The sequence below is a fragment of the Ptychodera flava genome, chromosome 2 (assembly GCF_041260155.1).
Source record: "Ptychodera flava strain L36383 chromosome 2, AS_Pfla_20210202, whole genome shotgun sequence".
NCBI classification, from domain to species: Eukaryota; Metazoa; Hemichordata; class Enteropneusta; family Ptychoderidae; genus Ptychodera; species Ptychodera flava.
This window is the reverse complement of record NC_091929.1, coordinates 26,936,723-26,958,206: the sequence shown is the minus strand read 5'-3', so window position 1 is coordinate 26,958,206 and position 21,484 is coordinate 26,936,723. Positions and strand designations below refer to the sequence as shown.

The window sequence follows — 21,484 nt, the reverse complement described above, 5'->3', positions numbered from 1 at the left end:
GCGCATATTACCCATTCACCTGGAGATATTGTAAAAAGTAGCGTGGTGACACCCTTTTATTAAAAGTGTAAACTAAATGGTATTATGTCAGGATTTTATTCGCCAAGTTTGGTCAAAATGACACCATTCAAAGCGACAGGAAGAAAGTTCAAAAATTATGTAGTGATATAATTTCGATATCGTCATTTTGTAATCGATACTTATGTTAAAATTTCTTTACAAACATCATGAAAACTATACATTCGATAGATATGGATCTTAAGTCTTGGTATTTATTAAAATTAACTCATTTGTTAAGTGTTTTATAATTGCTTTCTTTAGTTTAAGTAAATTATATCATTTTTATTTATTTCTAACGGCGCCATTTTAACGTCCGTTTCCATGGAAACGAGCGTGGTGACCCCAGTTTTTATTTCATTTTTGCACTTGCACAACTTCCAAGAATATTTGTGCAAAGTTTCAAGAAAATGACACCACAACCTAATTTTGACGTAATTCGTAGTACTTCACCTTAAGCAATGTATGACAAGTTGCCCCTGACACATCGAAAAGGAAACTCCAATCGAGTGGATTCAATTTTGCAGCTTCAACAAATAATTCGACACAGGGTATGATAATTGGTTGTGTCACACGTACATATATCATTGATACTAGTGTTTATTGAAGCTTAGAATAAAACATGGAGCTGTAATCCTCGTACGATTCTAACAAGACTGCACGCAGCCTTTGTCCACTGCATTACATCATTCTGTATATTTATAGTAAAAGAAACCCGAGTAACCCCAAAAAGTTCAAGTAATGAACAATACATGAATATTACTGACTCACTCTATCATATACGTATTTGCTTTTCAGCGAATCAATGACATTTTCTCTTGTCTTAAACATTTCCAGGGCATGTACGTTTATATTTATAAGAGTCATGATTGGCTAATTCACGTGTACCTACCCTGAATCGCTTCTTCCAAAGAAAAATTCGAGACATAAGAGGCAGGCAGTTGAAGCTGCCCAGTACAGTCTTTGGTGAATTTGATAACTGAAAAAAATGGAAACGTCAGTGTCACATCACTGTTTTGTGTCCTTCTTTTGGTTCACGTCGCTACCGTCAATGGCTGTAGAACAAGTTCATCATCATGGTCTTCCTGGGCAGGCTGGCTTGGTTGTAACAAAGGGTGTGGCGCCGATGGAGAAATGCTGCGATTTCGGGAAAGAAAGAGTTTTGGTAGCTGCATTAGGCAAAATGTGTATAAGCAGTGTGGTCGTTCTTGTCGAAATGGAGGTACAGTCGGTACGTATGGATGTCTCTGTCCGGGAAATTACGGTGGAGAATGCTGCGAAATCGGTAAGCAGAAATCAGCTTAGTATGAGAGAGAGAGAGAGAGAGAGAGAGAGAGAGAGAGAGAGAGAGAGAGAGAGAGAGAGTGTGTGTGTGTGTGTGTGTGTGTGTGTGTGCGTGTGTGTGTTTAATGTTAGTAACAGCCTATTTTTAAAATCAGTGACGATACCGAAGCTATGAATATTTCAGCAATACGCACCACTGCCAGATATAAAAACCGACAGTATCCACACTTTTAAGGATCAAATGTATTTTGTAAGAGCAAAGCAGTGCTGGTAAACATTTGAAAGAATTATCAGACGCCTTATTATTTCAGACACTGTTCTGATTTTGTGTACATTATATTGAATTACACTACGCCTAACAATAAATGACACCACAACCATTTGACGGGCCGATTTCTATGTTCAAAATAATAGAAAAACGAAAAGGAAAGTCCAAACCTTAGTATTCTTGTTGTCATAGAAAGCATTCCCTATTAGCATTTCATGTGAGGTAAGAAAACATGACCTTTATTGGATTATTAGTACCACACAAGTTAAAACCTTAAAACGACAGTTAAGGTAATTTACTTAATTGAATTGCCCGTATTGTTGCTGTTGGGTTTTTTGGTTTGTTTTTTAGGTTTCTATTTATCCGTTTTCCTCCAGTGTAATTCATAATAGCTTGTTTAACTTAGTTCATTACATTGAAATTAAGAAACCACTAAGTGGGCAATTTATACTAAGAATAATGATAAATTTCAATTCAGGAGTCTTTTGAAATATTATCCGACAGAGAGTAAATCTATTTTAATCAACAACGAAGAATGAATTTCCGTGCTTTCAAAATGTACTTCCTTGTGTAATTGATTCTTTCCCGCAAATGGAAAACACTAAACCAGGAAAAGTGATCACAGTTTATACTTCGACGAGATCTTATCGATTTTTGTAATCTAAGGAGGTACTTTTCTCTCTGGATGACCATCTAATGACAACGACAAAAGATGAACCGACTGTAGGGAGTCGTCAGTTTTCAGCGTTGTAATCGACGACCGTTGTAGGAATACCACAGTTCAGATGAGCTTTAATCGATTAAATCTGATATATAACGAGTTTAAAGTAAAGCTTTTAATCCTTGTTCGAATTAAATCAAGCGAGCACCTTCATTCACATTCACCTTCATATGCAAATATAATATTTTCAGTTTTTAAACAGAATTGCTATCAGAATTTTCTCTAACACCTTATTTATTCATTTATTTGTGTATTTATATTAAACACGATTGGAACTAATTTGGGATGATTGGATTTTCATATTTTTCAAATTTCTCAAAAAAGTTAGGTGCCCTAAAGCTGAGTATTGCAATATTACAAATTACTCATTAAAACAAGTGTTTAACGCAAAAAGAAAAGCAGATGAGGTTACATTTGCAGATCAAATAGACATTACTCAACCATCCAATTATCCCAAGTTAGTTCCAATCGTGTTATTAGTTTATTTGTATAATACATTTAGCTTATCTGTTTATCTTTATCTATCTCTTTTATATTTACTTCGCATTTTGACAGTCATACATTTCAATATGCATTGTTTGCACTTACACAGTCAGGTATTCTTACATTTAATCATTTCTGTCCAGATAATCCAATTTCCTTAATATATTTAGTGTCTTCCCAAGGGTAATTAATCATGGTGCCACTACTCTTTAAAGCCCTGTAGCTGTAATTCTTAACATTTATCGACCTGTAAAAGGCTTTGTATTTCTCTGTTTTTTTTAAATTCTGCAAATGGAAAGGTTGTAGTCTTCTACTACTGAATAATTGGACAAGTAATTTTAATTTTAAGCGTTATTTTGATTTCCCACCATTTTTAAAAACTGGTAATATTACAAAGAAAACAAAGCATATGATGTCCCAGTGGAAGCACTATGCATTATATTGGACTACTCTGTTGGTTCTGTGAAGATTCCAATGCATATATGAACGACGTAGAGTGTTTTTGCTTTATTTTCATGAGGGCGCCATTTTTCCGTTTTGCAAACATTTATTATTCATCTTGCTCAAAATTGCACATGCAGTCCCAGTGGGCAGTTTATTATACTCGTATAAACACCCCTCAATGAGTACATTCCCACGAACTTGTTTTAGTTTGGAAGTAAAGTCACAAAAATAATGCTTAAAAGATACAGCTATTGGGCCTTTAATTTGATAAAACAATAAAAAGGCATTGACATAACAATTATAATGTTACGCAATCAGCCGCTATGCTATCAGAAATTCCTAGGGAGAACACTGATGTCTCTTTTTAATGCATACGGTAATGAAACAGGACTTGCAAGAGGGATTCAGTCACCTTGTGGACTCATACCAAAAGTAGTATGTGTGGTCAAACACTGGTCATGAAATTGACCAGTATTATTTGTCTGTTCATTTATAGCATGCAACCCTATTGAAAACTGTGATGATGTCCACTGCACAACGACAAATAACAACTTCTGCCTCAAGTGTGCATATACCAGGGATGAAACTGTTAAGGCGTACGTTCCTGCTTTTAGTGAATATGGCGACTACCCTGGAACATGCCAAAGTAAGTACCCCTATTCACGAATGTTCCTATTACAATTTGAAATTATAGTACCAACTCATTATTCTCGGCGTCCCTGTCCTTCGGCATAAAGGATGCTCTGTGAATTTTTTCCAAATAAATTATTTAGCACAAAAATGTAAACATGCTGTAAGGCATTTGATGGAATCTAAAAAAATGACCATAATGATTTAATATACCGTTTTGCAACCAGCCTAAATACTAAATACTAATTAAGACCATTTATTGATTAAATTTATGTGACAGTCAGCTTGTTGCAGACGATACTACAAATTATATTGCGTCTTTAAATGGGATGATAGCTACCATTAAACGATAATTATTAAGGTAGTTCACGCCTTTAAGCCGAAATACTAAAACTTTTGTTCATTTAGCAAAGAAGTTGAAACCATTCCATTCAAAATCAAGAATAAAAATCAGCGGGTCACCACGCAAAAATCTTATGTAAAAAAACACAAATTACCAACACTTCAAAACCAAAACTGCCGCCATCCTTGTGTTAACTCTAAGAGAAAAAGTAAAAATCTGTTTTCGATTTTCACAGAAATAAGCCAGTGAAAACTTTATTTACTCTATCAGTTTAAACCTGAAGCCCTTGAAGGGTACGTCAAGTATTGTAGGCGTTTAAGAATTCAAATATCTCTCTGCAAGACGCATTTGACCTTAGCAGAAAACTGCGATTGGAGGCATCGCTTGTTTTAAATGTGGCATTTTCTGTGTTACAGTCTGCTTGAAGGGATTTCACGTACCGAGCCTTAAGATTTAATTGAGTGGCATTCATGTGCATACAAACTGCTTTCTTTTCCAGAGATCTGTTCTTGGCGCTCTGATAGCAAATTCTGCTATCCCGGCACCTGTGGTTCTGAACAGATTCCAAGTTCTTGCGTATGCGATAGTAGATTTGGCGGCTACAACTGTCTACAAAGTAAGATAATCATATAAATATGATTAAATCATATCAGTATATTGATGGCGCAAATACAGCGATCTGGTTGGTTGAGACGCGAAAAGAACCGTGGTATATTGGCGATATACCACGGCTGGCATGGGCGCGAGCTCTCAGCTTGAGCAAAAATCTGTTTTTGTCGTTCCTCGCAAGAATTTCACTATAGTGTTATGATATAATAGCAATAAATCACACCCAGAAACGGTATATACTCGATTTTGACCAGTTCACCCCATATGTGCACTCGCTATCGCTCGTGCATATATGTCGTGAACTGGTCAAAATATCGTGGTATACCGTTGCTAGGTGTGCTTTATAGCTTAAATATTGCACACCGATGTCGAAATCACGTTTGTTGGGGATATTTAACCCAATAACATGTGTGAAATATCACTGATAGGGTCACCTGTTAAAAGATGCAAGAATGTTGTGTTTCACTGGAGGTTATGAATATAATTAGAAGCTGGTGTCTGAATTAGGATATTGTGGCAATGTTTAAAATATCTTTATGTGTAAGATTTCATGTATTTACATCATCAAATGCAATTGCCAAATGCAATTTTGTTACACTTAGGCATTGAATGATATATAACGTTATGTAAAGTATGCCTAACACAGACGACTTTACAATTTGGGTAATTCGATGGGAGCTTTCTACACATTTCTAGTAAGCAGAATAAACAGTAGTGACAATTTTGGAACATTCTAGAAGCGTTCGTCAATCATTTGGCAATACAGACAAGTATTATTCCTATTGTATATTCATGTCATATTTTCACACTGACCAAACACTTTGATATCTATCCCAAGAACGCAATGAAATGGATTTAAACCCTTGACAGCACTGTGCATTTCTCATTTCAGTAACCGAACCACCGTCCGTTGATAGATGCACGGCGTCATTCAGCCCCCTCGACAAGACTAGCGATAAACATGATATTGATTGTCGGTTGACTTCATCGACAAGGTACTGCCCTCTGCGTTCGTCGACGTTAACGCTGAGCTGGGTGGTCAGCTTTGCTCCATCTTTCAACCATTTGGGAGATGCGCCGTATTACGTAAATGAAACAAAGTTCGGAATCAGCGAAGCAACAATCGAATGGAGTTTGTCGAGAAGTAAGAAGTTAAACTCTTCTTTTTTTTCAAATAAATAAGAAACCTTGAAAGTACAGTCTGTAAGTTAAACAATAGACAACAAGTATGCGGCTGTCTGACAGTGTCTGTCTGTCTGTCTGCATGGGTAGATGGATGGATGGACGGATGGATAGATGGGTGCATGGATGCATGGATGGATGGGTGCATGGATGCATGGATGGATGGGTGCATGGATGCATGCATGGATGCACGGAAGGATGGATGGATGGATTGGTGGAAGGATGGATCTGTCGATGTACATATAGTCTATGTGATCAGTCAGTGCATTTCTATTTCCTTAACTACATACCAATGTATGCTTAGGGAAAATTGATTTCGAGTAATGAATTCATGGTTTTCCACAGTTAGGGAATAAGCCTACGACAACGAACTTAATTACCGATGTGAACTTTCCCTCGATTTTATTTCGATCAAATTGTGAAGGCAATTCTGCCCTTGAAACTAAAAGAGAATGACGTTTCATCAAATACGACAATTGATTCAACTTGCCTGTCCTAATTAATTGACCATATTTTCCCCTTTTGAATGTATCACTCAGAAAATACCCGAGTAGACGCTGGAACGGGCTCTTGCCTATCAAGAACCACAGCCACTCTTATTCCGTCGAACGAATTTTCAAGAAGAATATGCAACCACACAATCAAACTCATTCAACCAAGTCAAGATGGTGACACGTAAGAATTTATTTGAATATTATTTTGACATATCGAGTTGGTCATCATTATTTAATTAACCTTATGATGAATTCAATTTTTATCAGTATTTTTACCTTGTATATCTGCAACCGATTCTTAATCAGAAGATATAAATATGAATTGTATTTTAGCAATAGGAATTGTGTTACAAAATATACTGATATTTCTAGATTTTTAGGTCGCTATCTCACTAAGAGAGATGACACCCCTTCTTCATTGTACGTTTACCATATATATCAGGTAATAAAAAGTATATTCTATCTAAATTTCTACGGATAACACTAGGAACACGTTTGCAGTGAGCCTTCAAAGATACTGTCTCAGGTTTGCGATAGGAAAAACGTTCAAGGTAGAATGCGCCTCGAGGACAGATAATTCGGACTCTCAAATGTTTTCAGTTCTTTTTATTTATCAACAAGTGCAGTGAGCCTTCAAAGATACTGTCTCAGGTTTGCGATAGGAAAAACGTTCAAGGTAGAATGCGCCTCGAGGACAGATAATTCGGACTCTCAAATGTTTTCAGTTCTTTTTTATTTATCTACCACTTGTTGGGTTCATTTTAAAGTTCCTGGTGTAAGGGAACTTTTCATCGACTTAGTTTTTCGAAAATCGAAAATCCTATTTTCTCCTAAGAGTTAACAGACGGGTGGCGGCCATTTTGAATTTCAAATATCGGTAAGTCTTGAGTAATTTCTTTCTCTGGTACCAAACCTTGCACGGTGACCTCGACTTTTATTCTTGATTTTGAAAGATAGTTTTTGAAAGATCCTTAAGGAAAGTTTGAGCAAAAGTTTAAGTCTTGTACTTTCGAGGCGCATACTGCCTTAAACAGTTTTAAAAAGTTTTGCAAGACATCATTTGCCTTTTAAGACTTTCAAAAATTCACCTTAAGAAATTATTGATCTGATCAGAAATTTATTGCTTGTTTGAAGTAAGGTGGTGGTATCTCATAATCACTTGTGGGGAGCCAGAAAAACCTGACTTTGTTGATTTTTAATCTTCAAAAGTCATCCTAGTCCAAAACGATAAAAGCCGTACTTTCCCTTTGTACTTTCCTCTGGCAACACGTAGTGTTTCTTTTATTACCCTCCTTTGAATTATATGCTTTTTTTCTCATAATGATGGTTTATTCTGCTTACAATTGTATTCCCACGGTCAGTAAACTATTTGATATGTTCTGATGCCTCAAGATTCCGAAAGTACGATCTTGAAGAAACTGAACCCGTGATAGATATGGTACTTAGGAAATGAATCACAAATGCATAAATTATATACCGACAGGCTTACCTTATCTGTAAAAGCTAAAAATGGAGGCTTCATAAAGATCAACAATTATGACCATCCGACCATAGTAACAGTCGACTCACCGAAGTTCTACAGTCCAGCGCAAAGGGTAACAACGACGAATATACGCTTCGATTTTAACGCCCCGTTCCACTGTGTTGGTAATGACATGCCATGTGACAAGAAACCTATCGACATCGAAAAACCATTCACAAGATCGGTAAGAACAATGATATCAGGTGGAGTAGCTCTCACCATTAATTAATTTCATATGTTAATTAGTGAGTCGGAATGGAGGGGTTCATGTTACCTTACGCAGTCACTATTGTACCTTTTGCTTTGCGTTAATCCGGTTCAAATTACAATTGATATTCATGTACAGCTTTTGCATAATCAGCTATCATGTTACATTCACGTTCGTTCCTTGACGGTTTAGGGTCTTTGCTAGAGCTCATAATTGCGTTACAAATTCGACCTTTAAGCACCATATTCAATCAGTTGCAAATGCATGAACGGTCACCTCACTAGACTATATATTGGCGTGTGATCATTTAAAGATGTCTAAAAGATATTGGTGGGACTTAGCAAGCTTATATAGCATTGAACTTCGATTACTTTTATTGATTTTCCGTTGATTTCGGAAGATGAATATAAAGGTTAAATTAACTATTCAAAAAAACTTTAGACGAGAGCCAATTTTAATTAGCACCTAGTTTTCAGTTTTCCAATAAACATGATATCGTAAATGGAAAAAAATAGTAATCGTAATACTTTATACTCCACTTTGAGTTACCATGCAGAAGATGTGCCAATTACTAAATTGAAAAATGGAAATTAAACGAAAGAAATCACATTAAACATATATATAATTTATCATATTGTATGCAGAATGTCACCACTGTTAAGTGGAAACCTGAGGATTGGAACGACAATCTGGCAGGCATATCACATTTCACGTTATCCGCCTATCGCTTAAGCAGTTCAACCTCAGGGACACTCACGGAAAGGTCAGATAAACCTGACATTTATTTCGCATATCTACCACGAACCATTCAGCAGGCGACGATAGAACTACCGAGTCAAGGTATGATTATTGAAATTATTTTGATTATTATCTGTTATCCTTTCTTTTATTATATATATATATATATATATATATATATATATATATGTGTGTGTGTGTGTGTGTGTGTGTGTGTGTGTGTGTGTGTGTGTGTGTATACGTATATGTACGTGTCTGTGTCTGTCTGTTCTGTGTGTGTGAAGCATATTCTGATTATTATTTTTGCACAGTCCCTCTTTTTATTTCTCATTCTCATTTCACTTCTTATTCGCCATAAAGTATTCATCGAATTGTCCATTACAAATGGAACTCTCTCATCGCGGATAGTTGTTTCCTTGCAGGGGTTTATTCGATTGTCCTTGGGGCAGTAGACCATGCAAGTAATGTTCAAAAGGCAAGAAGATTTGTTATGTTTGATGATGCAAGCTTCGTCGCCATTGACGCTACAAGACCAATTACTGCTAGGGAGGCGACAATAAATATGGGTATACCTTGGCTAGGTGTACAGAAAGGCAAGGTTTGTGTTTCTCTTATGGATATTCTGCATACTTGATGTGTCTTTATTTCCTATCTGCCATACTGCATCGAATAGTGCACTCCCCTGAAGAGACACACACAATTTACATACATCATGCATTCCTTCATACAAACATACACGCATGCATGCATGCATGCATGCATGCACATACATACATACATACATACATACATACATACATACATACATACATACATACATACATACATACATACATACATACATACATACATACATACATACATACATACATACATACATACATACATACATACATACATACAAACTGACATACATACTTACATACTGACATACTCACATACTCAGATACTCACATACATAATGACATACTCACTGACAGACAACCAGACAGACGTATAATAATCATATGATGTTTTCTGTTCAAGGTAACCTTTACGTGGAGTGGACATTTCTTCAACGCATTCCACAGAGATAACAAACTACTCAATAGCATCCAAGACTTTAATCCATCATTAAGGACGGGTTATGACGAAGATACAGGTCAATATCCTTTGACTAGGTCACGTGAGGAGATACCAAATGACGAAGGAATCATCAGATACCAATTTGAATATTCAGATAGTCGTGATAAGACAAGCCCTTACCAGTGGATCAATGTTAGAGCACCAAAGGTAGGTGAAGGTTTTGATTCGGAAATAAAAGCCATGGTATTGAATGGGCTTCCTATCAGTGAAGAAATGCATAGCGATGAAACGTGGATTATTGCTTACGTAAACGTCCTATCACTGGAAATTGCCCTGAAGGGATCCAATAGGGTAACCATATCCTGCGTTGAAAAGCTGTAAAGGTAAAATGTATACACAATTAGAAATGACTTGAAGAGCATATAGACTGCGGATACACATTACAAACTCTAGTAATAGACAATATAAAACTTGTTATGCATAGCCATCAACATAGTTTCGTGAAACCAGTAAGCACTATAGAAGTATTACTTGAACAACTTTTTAACTCCTTTTTCAAAACTTTCATGAGCCTCAATTGTGCGGAAATTGTGATCATTCCTGTGCGTAATATTTTTGGAGGTTTTATGCATGGATTCTCCTAATGTTCGTCAACAATTCGTTTAAAGGGAGGGAATCGTTCGAACTTCGCTAAAACGTCGTATGGGACCCATATAAACAATTTCAACTCTGTAACCAATTGCAAGGTACGTTGGAGATCGATTTAAGTAGACAAATATAGTGAATTTAAAATGGTACGTGACGTGATGCTTATAGATATCCTGCATAAAATACATTTCTGTAACAAAGTAGCACAGGCGCAGTTCCGACGATGCCCTACCGTTAACAAAACAATAGAAACATATACAATGTGAGGACGTACGACAATGTTATTTATGGAAATAATCAAACTTTAGTAGACAAGATATTGAATTCTCATGAAAGTAAAACTTCCACAAATGATGTCAAGTGTAGATGGGATTACGTTTCTATATTACACATAATGCTGCACGCTCACTTTTACAGTATAGTCTGTTTGGTTTTTACCTCCGGGTTCACAAAATACAAATGAAACAATCAAAGTAATAACATTTTCTACTAAACCATTCACTTTATTCCTTACAGACAGAACAAGAAATATCGATATCGGTAAGAGATACTGACCGCGTCATTGTGTGGTTAAGAGCATATGATGTAATGGGGAACTACAGCCAAGATAAAACGGAATTCTTGGTTGACAGATCGCCGCCTGTAATTAATTATGTACGGATGTTAGACGTCGATAACAAAAATATGTCGATCGGTGCCAAGGCAGTTGATTTCTCAGATACGCGGTGAGTTTTCAGTTTCATGAGAGCACAGATTGTGCACTGTTTATTTATACATTTAGAGCCTCTATCTGAAATGCAAGGATATTTTACATTAAATAGTAGCCACCTAAGGATACGTGAGAATACATGCACGCACAAGCGTGAAATACTTATAAGGATATTTACACTGTAACTTTAATTTCCATATAAACGGAGAGACTTTGTGAGTGAAAAAAGGTGATTTGTGCATATGATGGTAATGTTGAATAGCTGGACATACAAAAAGTAAAACAGACAGACAGACAGACAGACAAACAAACAGACAGACAAACAAACAAACAAATAAACAGGCTAGCTGGCAGGCAGAAATTAATAGATTGATTGATAGACAGATAGATCGATAATTTATTATATATATATATATATATATATATATATATATATATATATATATATATATATATATATATATATATATATATATACACAATGTATACAATGTGCCATATATATATATATATATATATATATATATATATATATATATATATATATATATATATATATATATATATATATATATATACTTTTTCTGGTGATTAACTCTTTACTTTTAATGTACTATTTATTCACCTTTTTCTTCCTTTTACAGTGTAATGATTCGAGCATACGACGCAGAGAGTGGAATTCATAAAATTAAATGGGAAGTCTTGGATGGTTCTACGAAGGATATGTATGCATATGGAGAGGTGAATACGACCACCACTGAAGTAAGTGGATAGCCGTTTGCCTATAACTAAAAATGTACATTTTCCTCAGTTAACTTGCACCGAAGCGCCCGCTTTAAGTTACTACTGGTATTTCCACTGCAGTGCAATACCATCAATGATTTGTCATAACCTTGTGTTAATATGTTCTTGTAACTGGGATTTATTTTGTTTGTAAACAACTTGTTCCATATAAACAGAAAGTAAATGTTCTTCTGCAACAGTAGCTTAAGACAGTAGCTTAAGACGATGGTTCATCTTTTGCGGACGGAGTTGATTAACATGTAACTAGAAAGCATTTGCAAGCAAAAGCGAAGTTCCAGAGACCAGAGCAGCGGAAGAAACAAGAGAATGTGTGACAAAGATAGGTGCAGAATGAAAGAGTGCTTTGGATTTTAATATTCAAGCACGTACATAGTTAGTGCTGCTAGCAGTAAACACCATAATAGAACTAAAAGCAAGGCAGTCCACAGATTACAAATGCCTACATGTACGGTAAAAACGCAACAGATACATACGGGGCGACAACGCACGGAAATGTATATCAGACGACATTCTCGCGAGCCAGAGCAATAATTTTCGCTCCGCTGACCTACGCAAAAATCAATCGCTTGACGGGTAGCGCTGAGTTGTTGCCGTAAAGAGGCGCATGGTTTACGACGATGATCAGACGAGAGGAAACATCGGACCTAGGCCGTTGAAATTGAAAACCGAGGCCACATGCATTTTCATTTGATTAAAAGCACAGACTAAAACAATTTTCATTGCAATGTCGCTGTTTTCACGAGATACTGACCGTTTGATCTTGGAAAGTTGAGCTGCTTTAACGTGCAGCCAACGCATGCCGGCGCCGGTGCGGTGACAGGGCTGTGTACATGTGTTACCGGCGTTAAATGGCCTCGCAGACTGATATAGGAAAAACCGGTGGTGGCTCCTCAGAAATACGGCGGGCAGTTTCTCCGCCAAAACAGCCGATTTTGAATCCAAATTTGCATTGACCTTCGTTTTCGAGCACACCCACCTCGCCTAGGTACACTATGTACCCAGCCGCGCTTGTAAACTTGCGGAAAGCCTACTTTTCTGTCTCTATGCGGCAAGCGAAGCCATCTTATGCGACGCCATTATTACATTCGGGCGAAACAGTATAGCGCCACGTACGGCGAGTATTTAGAGAAAAATAAAATCAAAAAGCAACAAAAAACAAAGCGAAAGAAAGCTAGAATTATTAATAGCTGAACGCAATATGATAGTCGAGCAATGCAGAATAAAAAATAAATAAATAAACACACAAGAAATGCCCGTAAAACCCGTCCGAGCTGAGCGATGACGTCATAAGCGTGTCGCAATGCATTCTGGGTAATTAAGGTAAAATTTGTGTGTAGCATGTTCTATGATAGTAATACCGGAAATAGAGAAAGAAAGAAAGAAAGAAAGAAAGAAAGGAAAGAAAGGAAGAAGAAAGAAAGAAAGAAAGAAGGAAAGTGAGCAAAAACTAACAGTCCCAGAGCTGGTCCCTGGAACTAATTAAAAAATCGTTAAACATATCGATTTTGGGGTTGACCACATCGATTTTATTGTTGTTCTTATCAGCTTTTCGATACTCTAAAATGCATTTGGTTGTATCTTTTGTAGAAATGCAAGCTCTCTTTGATTCGTCGTCTACTAGATATCCCACTGACTTCTCGCCTACAGTTTCCAGAACAAATAAATCACACACTGATGTACTCAATATATTTACTCGGTCGCTATAGCACTTTAACTCCATGAATCAGTGATATTAATCGATTTGATTGATCTTTCTAATAGAAGGGTTGTTCACCACTTGAATGCCACTGCTTGTCAAGTGTTGAAATGTGCTATCCTTTGGACTTCGTCATATCGGCTGAAAGTATCGATGTTATGCAAATGCCCGACTATGAAGTCTCGTCTGTAATGCGGCTTTCTGTAGTTAACAATGCCATGATGGAGGACACTACGGACATTGAGGTAATTTCGTCTTTCTCTCTAGCCTCTTTTTTTCGTTACCTTTGGTACAAACTTATTCTTGGCATTGTAATAACACGAAAAACAGTGTCAGCATTTTGTGGTGAACCGCTTTTTCTTTTAATCTAGCAATCAATGAAACACATTAACATTTGTACACTGTGAAAGGTCGGTGGCTGTAACTTATTGATGATGTTTTCGTCGTTTATAATCCTTGAAGTAAGTACATTTTTTCTTTTTTACGGGAGCATATATAACCAAATACACGGTCTTAGCCTAGCAAACAAGATGTGCATCGTACAATATCGCAGGGGGGAGCTAGAGTAAATGCACATGTACATCTTTCATATTTTCTTACCTTCAGAAATACTGAAACGTAAATTTGCATTTATATGATAATTAAATGTAATATGTTACTTTTTCATGTTAGAGTATTCTTAACAAACTGAAAGAACATTTTGCGCCGTGAACATCCCGGAGTTGTTCAAATGGTGTAAATTATATTTTCGACAGATGGCTGTTAGTCCGGAACAAATTCACTGGTTAACAATAATATTGAACGTTACATATACTATGGGGTTTATTATGATTTAGGGTGTAAAACGAGTGACTATACTTACAAAAGCAGCACTTTACAAAAATACATTACAAGTTAAAAGACGACGGTACTCAGGAATAGTTCATTATTTCACAAACTAACAAGGGCAGATGATAAACAATTCAAATGTTCCTTGTTACTTTTTTATCGGGAAAGTAGGCATAGAGGAAGAGATAAGCTTACGATTGCCAGTTGAAGATGTTTTCTAGGGCGACAGCACTTCATATTACATGACGACGTTGTTTTCTTCATTAAGGAGTCTTTTACACATCGTTTCATGTTACTTTGTATATCACTTGTTTTGTAGTTTCTTCTTGCTTTAATTGAAGTTTATGCGTGGAAACATCACATAATTTGTTTTTATGATTCGATAAGGAAGCAGTCACGTTTTGTACCCTTGCCAATATAGTTGATGGTGAGAGCTCCCCCTGGAGCAAAAGCTAGTTCTGGAAAGACTGCAGGGGCGGTCGCTGGTGGCGTTATTCTTGCTCTCATACTATTGGTGGTCGTGCTGTTCGTTGTGCTCTGGAAGACGAGAAAGCTGCCAGGATTCATTTACGTAAGCATACCTATTGGTTGTCACCAGTATTGTAAAAAGTATACCGTATGGTTTCTGAAATGGGGCGGTTGTATACAAGTATGCGGCAATTGTATGATCAAGATATGTATATCTGTATTTCTGACTCTCTGCACACTATAGTATAGACTTGGCTCAAGTCGGTGAATATTTAAAGAATAAAATCACAGTTATCTTTTCTCTTGTATGTGTCCTATTTAATACAAACCTATTTGGAATTTAGCAGCCTAGGCAAGGTTTCCCGAGCGATTGAACTCGTTACCTTTGAGCCTGCGCAGTATTGAGTTAGTTTCTGCCGGAAACTCCTCTGTATAGCCTTCACCACTCATCTCGTTCACCCAACTCACGCGTTTCACATGAAAACAGAACAAAAATCATTGCTTTCAGCCCACTCAAACAATCACAAATCACAGACTTGAACCAAGTCTAACTATAGTACAAACCACACAGCCGTGATTGTTGCTGTATTCGGTGGCATAAAATACTAAATCCAGTTAGAATAACCAGCGCAGCATATCATGTAGGCCTATATAAACAAAACACTAACACAGCAGATTTGGGGGAAAATAACAATCAAATAATAAACAAAAACTTTGCAGATCAAGTGAGTACACTGAATAAAGCCAAGTGATTTGTTCGAAAACTGTCTGTTTCCTTGATTCATGTGGAAGAAGGTAACCCATATACGCTTGTTGACTATGTTCTACATGTTTATTTGATAGGCCTCGTGTCAGAGAAGCCCCGCAAACCCTCCCTCTGCATCAAAATCCAGCAATACAGTGAGTATTGTATGATTGTATTTCAAGTTATAATGCACACCTTCTTCGCATTTGGCTCTTCAAGCTTCCTCTTTCCAATCCCAGGTATCCGAGTCTATAAACTATTTCAGAGAGGAAACGTAATAATGGCCTGTCAAAATCGTACTGGGTCGTCATGAGCGCATGCGCCAGCATGATCTTCTGTTTAATAAGAATGCGCCTCGGAGATATATATTCCGACTCTCAAAGTTTTACAATACATTTCAGTCTACAGTTTTTCAACTGGAAATGTATTTTGTTCTGTAGGGTTAAGTTAAGGCTGGCGGCCATTTTGAATATTATGAATCAAAGTGTATATAAAGAATATACCTTAGTCTTCAGAGGGCATGATGTACATTTCACTTTAGGATAATTATATGGGATATGTATCAGCCTCTATAAGCGTGAGAAATTGTTGTTCAGGGAACTTGTCTTGAGATATATACAACGTAAAACACTTTTCATTATAAGCGACTCGACAATATAGACAACCAGCTTCGTTATATACTTTGGCAAATTCGAATCTGGTATTTGTGAGCTATTTCCGTCTTTATGGTATGCATGTATGATTATTTTTATGATATATTTGTAAACATCCCGGATGTAATATCTGCACAGGGTTACGGCTACAGAGCTAATGTTGAGCATGAAGTGACTCCCCTGAAGGGAAGCCGCAGTGGCGCATACCCTCCCTCTAGACCACCCAAGTCAAGCAATGTATACAGCCCTAAGCCGAAGCAAGATCTCGCTACTGTCGACCTGAAACCGCGAAGCAAAGAAGATGTTGAACTGTCGACGTCAAATCTTGAAATTCTCGAACTGCTGAAGTCCGGTATATACAAGGCGAAGGCAATCGACATTACTGAATGCCAAGACGACACTCTAGTCGTTGTAAAAACACTCAAAGGTAAAATAATAATATAAAATCAACTCATATATATTGACTGTGAGATGCTTAGCAAGAAGACAATTTAATGTTAAGAGGACTGATTCGTTGTCTTTTGCTTTTTTTTCCTTTTAACGATCAGACAAGAACAGTGCTGTACAGAAGAAAAATCTCCTGCATGAGTTAGACATCATGTTGTCGATCACTCCCCATGCTAACATCATTCGTCTCCTTGGATGCATAACGGAATATGGATCACGTGAGTGTTGAGAGACCATTGTATACCCTCTCCCTTTAAAAAGCATGCTAATGTGCTGAGACAGACAAAATTATATCCTGAAAGGCACTGATATAAATGACAGATAAAGAGGAAAATACATTCTATCAGCGCACAAGACATTTGTATACCCTCTCCCTTTAAAAGGCATGCTAATGTGCTGAGACAGACAAAATTATATCCTGAAAGGCACTGATATAAATGACAGATAAAGAGGAAAATACATTTATCAGCACATTAGACAATTACTAAATTTTCATGAAATGATTGGCTAGACAGTTTGTCATAATTTGTATATAGATATCGCCATCATCGTTGTCACCGGGTATTTAAGCCATTGATCACTTTATGTAGCAAGCAGCGTGATTTTGACATCATTCATAGAGAACAAATCACATTTTGGGTACTTTAATGTTTTGCCGAACAATCAGCATTCTGAACCATACATGCTGATACAGTATGTGACAGATCCTTCTGATACATTTTTGCAATACTTAAACTTGAACAGCGAAACCAAGCATCGTCATGGAGTACGCCTCAAACGACACCCTCTGCGAGTTCCTTCGTCGAAGCCGCAAGGGCGACTTGGGAGGGCCACTGCAAGATGAGACTCGGCCAGACGGTCTCTTTGAAGGCAGTGACTCTCTGACGTCAAATCAGCTGATGCTGTTCGCTGAACAGATCGCCTGCGGCATGGAGCATCTTTCCAACATGGATATCATCCATCGAAAATTGGGGGCGCGTAACATCTTTGTCAGTGAATACTACGTCTGCAAGATAGGTTCCTTTGCCATGGCTGTTCGTTCATCTGAAGTTAAAGGGTCTAAAAGTAAGGAGGTATGTTTGTTTGGCATTCACTCCTTATGTTCATGCCGATATTTGACAAAATGGTTGCATTGCGCCCTCTGTTACCTGTTCTTATCAAGTCACTCAATATTGCTAGTTAGGTTCCAATGTTAATACCGTGTCTGCATGCGAACACACTCTTCCATACCTAGGAAGAAGAAAAGGGTAAAGGCACACCACTAGAAAATCTTGCTCAAATCTTTCCCAAGACAATATGTTAGACGAATTTTCATTAATCTTTTTATTTCTTGTCAGGAACTTTTCAAGGCTTGTCTGGTTGTGACTTTCAAATAATGGCTTTACGAAGTGAATTAGCACGAAGTTTAGCTTTGAAAAAGTAATGAAATGGGATTGTTGAAACGACGGGTTTTTCAGAAAAAACACACATCAAGGGTATTCGAGGAATATGATAAAAATAACCATTTAATTTTCCTAAAAACAATACTGCCCATGATTCACACCGAATTGACAGTCCAGAGTCGTTTTATGTATACGTCCACGCACAAGCTATACACGGCAACGATTAAGCTTTAACTGTTATGATTTGTTTCAGAGTCGCCTACCAATTCGATGGATGGCACCTGAATCTATGACAAGGAATGAGTTCTCCACAAAATCTGACGTCTGGGCCTACGGCGTTGTCATTTGGGAGATAATAACCTTAGGTAAATTGGTGATTATATCTGGGTGTATGTTTTAGTACACTTACATTCGACTTTGCCTTCGCTGCCTTGACGGAAAAATCTTCTCATCTAACCATTGTTTATTTGCATCTATCTCGTCTGTTATCAATCCATCTATTGTCAATACTTTTCTACTCAGCTAGCTTTATGGATAGACAGACATACAGCTAGATAGATAGAAAGCAAGCTAGCTAGCTAGATAGGTAGGTAGGTAGATAGGTAGGTAGGTAGGTAGGTAGGTAGGTAGGTAGGTAGGTAGGTAGGTAGGTAGGTAGGTATATTTAGAGAGACTGGGAGATAGATGGATGGATGGATGGATGGATTGATGAATGAATTTATGGCTGGATGGATGGATGGTTAATAGTTAGAGATAAATAGACATCCAGCAAACTATTGATGTTCCATCGACGTTTTCGCACCGTCACATCTATATTTCCATCATTCATGTTACAATTGACCATTTTACTATAGTCGTTATCATTTAGTGACAGAGGTGCGGTGGGGACATCAACCCTACAAAGCGCGGCTTACGACTTGTTGGTTCAAGGACAGTGAAAGCCCTCGACACTATTTACTGACACAAATCGAATTTTAACATACTGCAGATAATTAAGTACTAGAAAAACAATTTACGCAATAGCTTTCGAAACTTGAAATTTAAAATGGCCTCAAACTCTGTGCATGGAAAAAGGTGAAATTTTCGATTTTCCCAAAAATGAGCAGATTTGAAGTTACTCCATGTTCTTCGTAATGAACCAAACAAGTGGTAGACCAAAATATGCATCGTAAAAGTTCGGTAGTTTGAATATATATCTCCGAGGAAAATTACACCTTACCTGTTTCATAAATGTGGGGAAGTCCGGTTTCTCCATACTGTCGAGATATGTATGACAGTCACCCACTACCTCTTACAATATTGTTCGTCCACGTGTGTAACCAATAACTTCAAACATGCAGACATATTAAGGCAGGCACAGTTCAATATGACAAGAAGTTTGTCTTGCCACAGGTGCGCTGCCCTATCCTGATTTGAAGAACAAAGAAGTAGCGGAGAATGTGAAAAGCGGATATCTGATGGACAAACCACCACACTGCACTCAAGAAATGTAAGCAAATTACAATTGAAGATTTTGACAAATATTAAATTTCTATGACAATGTTGTGAATTTATGTATGGTAATATACAACACTTTTATTATGGACTAATGCGCAAGCGCATTGTCGTCATTGAAACTGACACATCAGGCAATTGGTTTCCAGGTTCGCAATTACGACTTCCATTTATTGTTGAACTACATGAATGCCATATCAATTTAAATAGCGCTTTGCTTTTCTTTAAATCAAAGTCTGGTTCACGAATAAGTTAGGAAATTGAAAATATGATTATTTAATCCTACAATATGCTGTAACATTAATTATATTTGCCTTCATTTCCTTGGCAGATACACCCTCATGCTTCGATGTTGGGACCCGGATGTCGTCGATAGGCCAGATTTTGGACAACTCGTAAATGACGTGCGAGAAATGAACAGAAATAAAGAGGTGCGTCTAATCCTCAATCAGTTTAATATAAATATCAAAAGCCATACCATCTTTCAGTTCATCAAGGGACACTCTGTCTCATCTCATTTGTTTTCTTATGGAACAAATATTTAGTGTAAATGATATTTACATGCATAAAGAACAGTGTGATAAAATACTTATGATACTTAGAATCGGCATACGCGAAGAGATAATAGTAGTTGACGACGGTTGATACAATGGTAGGTGTCACAAACTACAAGTTTATACAGTGCTAATAGCTAGACTATTTTGTTTTATTTTCTTCAGGTGGTTGATCTGAGCCAGTATGATGTTGACTTGTACGGTGACGTCAACGAACTGTAAGACCATGAAGTCGGGCTTTCATTTTGGATCGACGTAATCGCTCAAGGTCACAAGTTGGTCGAGTGATACGTTTGGGCATCACTGTGTTTCTTCTACCATGATGCACCGTTACTGCAAACACTGTGATATCTTTTAAACGGATTATAAGTTTCATGAAAAATTACATACAAAGCAAGCACTTTCATGCCAATGCCTAACCGAGATTTCAATATTTTTATGACTTATTATATAAGTTGATTTTGACTTTGCAGTAATGATTTACGCTATAACCTGGCATCTTTCAGATGAAAAAAAGTTTACACTAAATTTCAGTATATGGTATGCAGAGAACTTAAGAAACATCGACAACGTTCATAAAAATGTAAGCATACTTTACTAACCTAGATTGTAATCAGGTATATAAACAATATAGTGATCTATCGTTGCTTATCTTGATTTCGATGACGTAAAGATTACGTCACTTAAAGAAATAATTATAACCCTCTATATGGCAAGAATAACAGAATAAAACCAAACAATGGGGACAAAAATAACCATTTAGCGACTATCATAAATGATAACAATATATACGTAAACTAGAAACAGCAATAATCAAGAATAATCGAAACTTGACCAAAGGTATGTCAAACTATTCCAGAATAAAGACTGTTGAAGTTTTCATGTTGCTGGTTCATTTTAGGGTGGGAGCTAAGATTGTTTAAATCATTATACAATGCAAGATCCGAGGTACATGAATATTCCACATTGATTAAGGGTCATTAGCATAGAATGTTAATACCGAAACAA

General features: G+C 37.0%; 1 protein-coding gene across 1 annotated transcript; it reads left to right on the top strand.

Annotated features, from left to right (window-relative positions):
• The first annotated feature begins 1,003 nt into the window (after positions 1-1,003).
• LOC139118145 (uncharacterized) lies at positions 1,004-21,264 on the top strand. Its single transcript, XM_070681441.1, has 21 exons — positions 1,004-1,342; positions 3,754-3,903; positions 4,730-4,846; positions 5,732-5,983; positions 6,561-6,696; positions 7,999-8,221; positions 8,890-9,085; positions 9,406-9,581; positions 10,010-10,255; positions 11,213-11,421; positions 12,050-12,167; positions 13,971-14,150; positions 15,155-15,304; positions 16,045-16,101; positions 16,738-17,026; positions 17,148-17,264; positions 17,791-18,119; positions 18,682-18,793; positions 19,821-19,917; positions 20,254-20,353; positions 20,642-21,264. Exons 1-21 carry the CDS (start codon positions 1,192-1,194, stop codon positions 20,696-20,698), a joined length of 3,462 nt encoding a protein of 1,153 aa, XP_070537542.1. The 5' UTR covers positions 1,004-1,191; the 3' UTR covers positions 20,699-21,264.
• Positions 21,265-21,484: the final 220 nt, after the last annotated feature.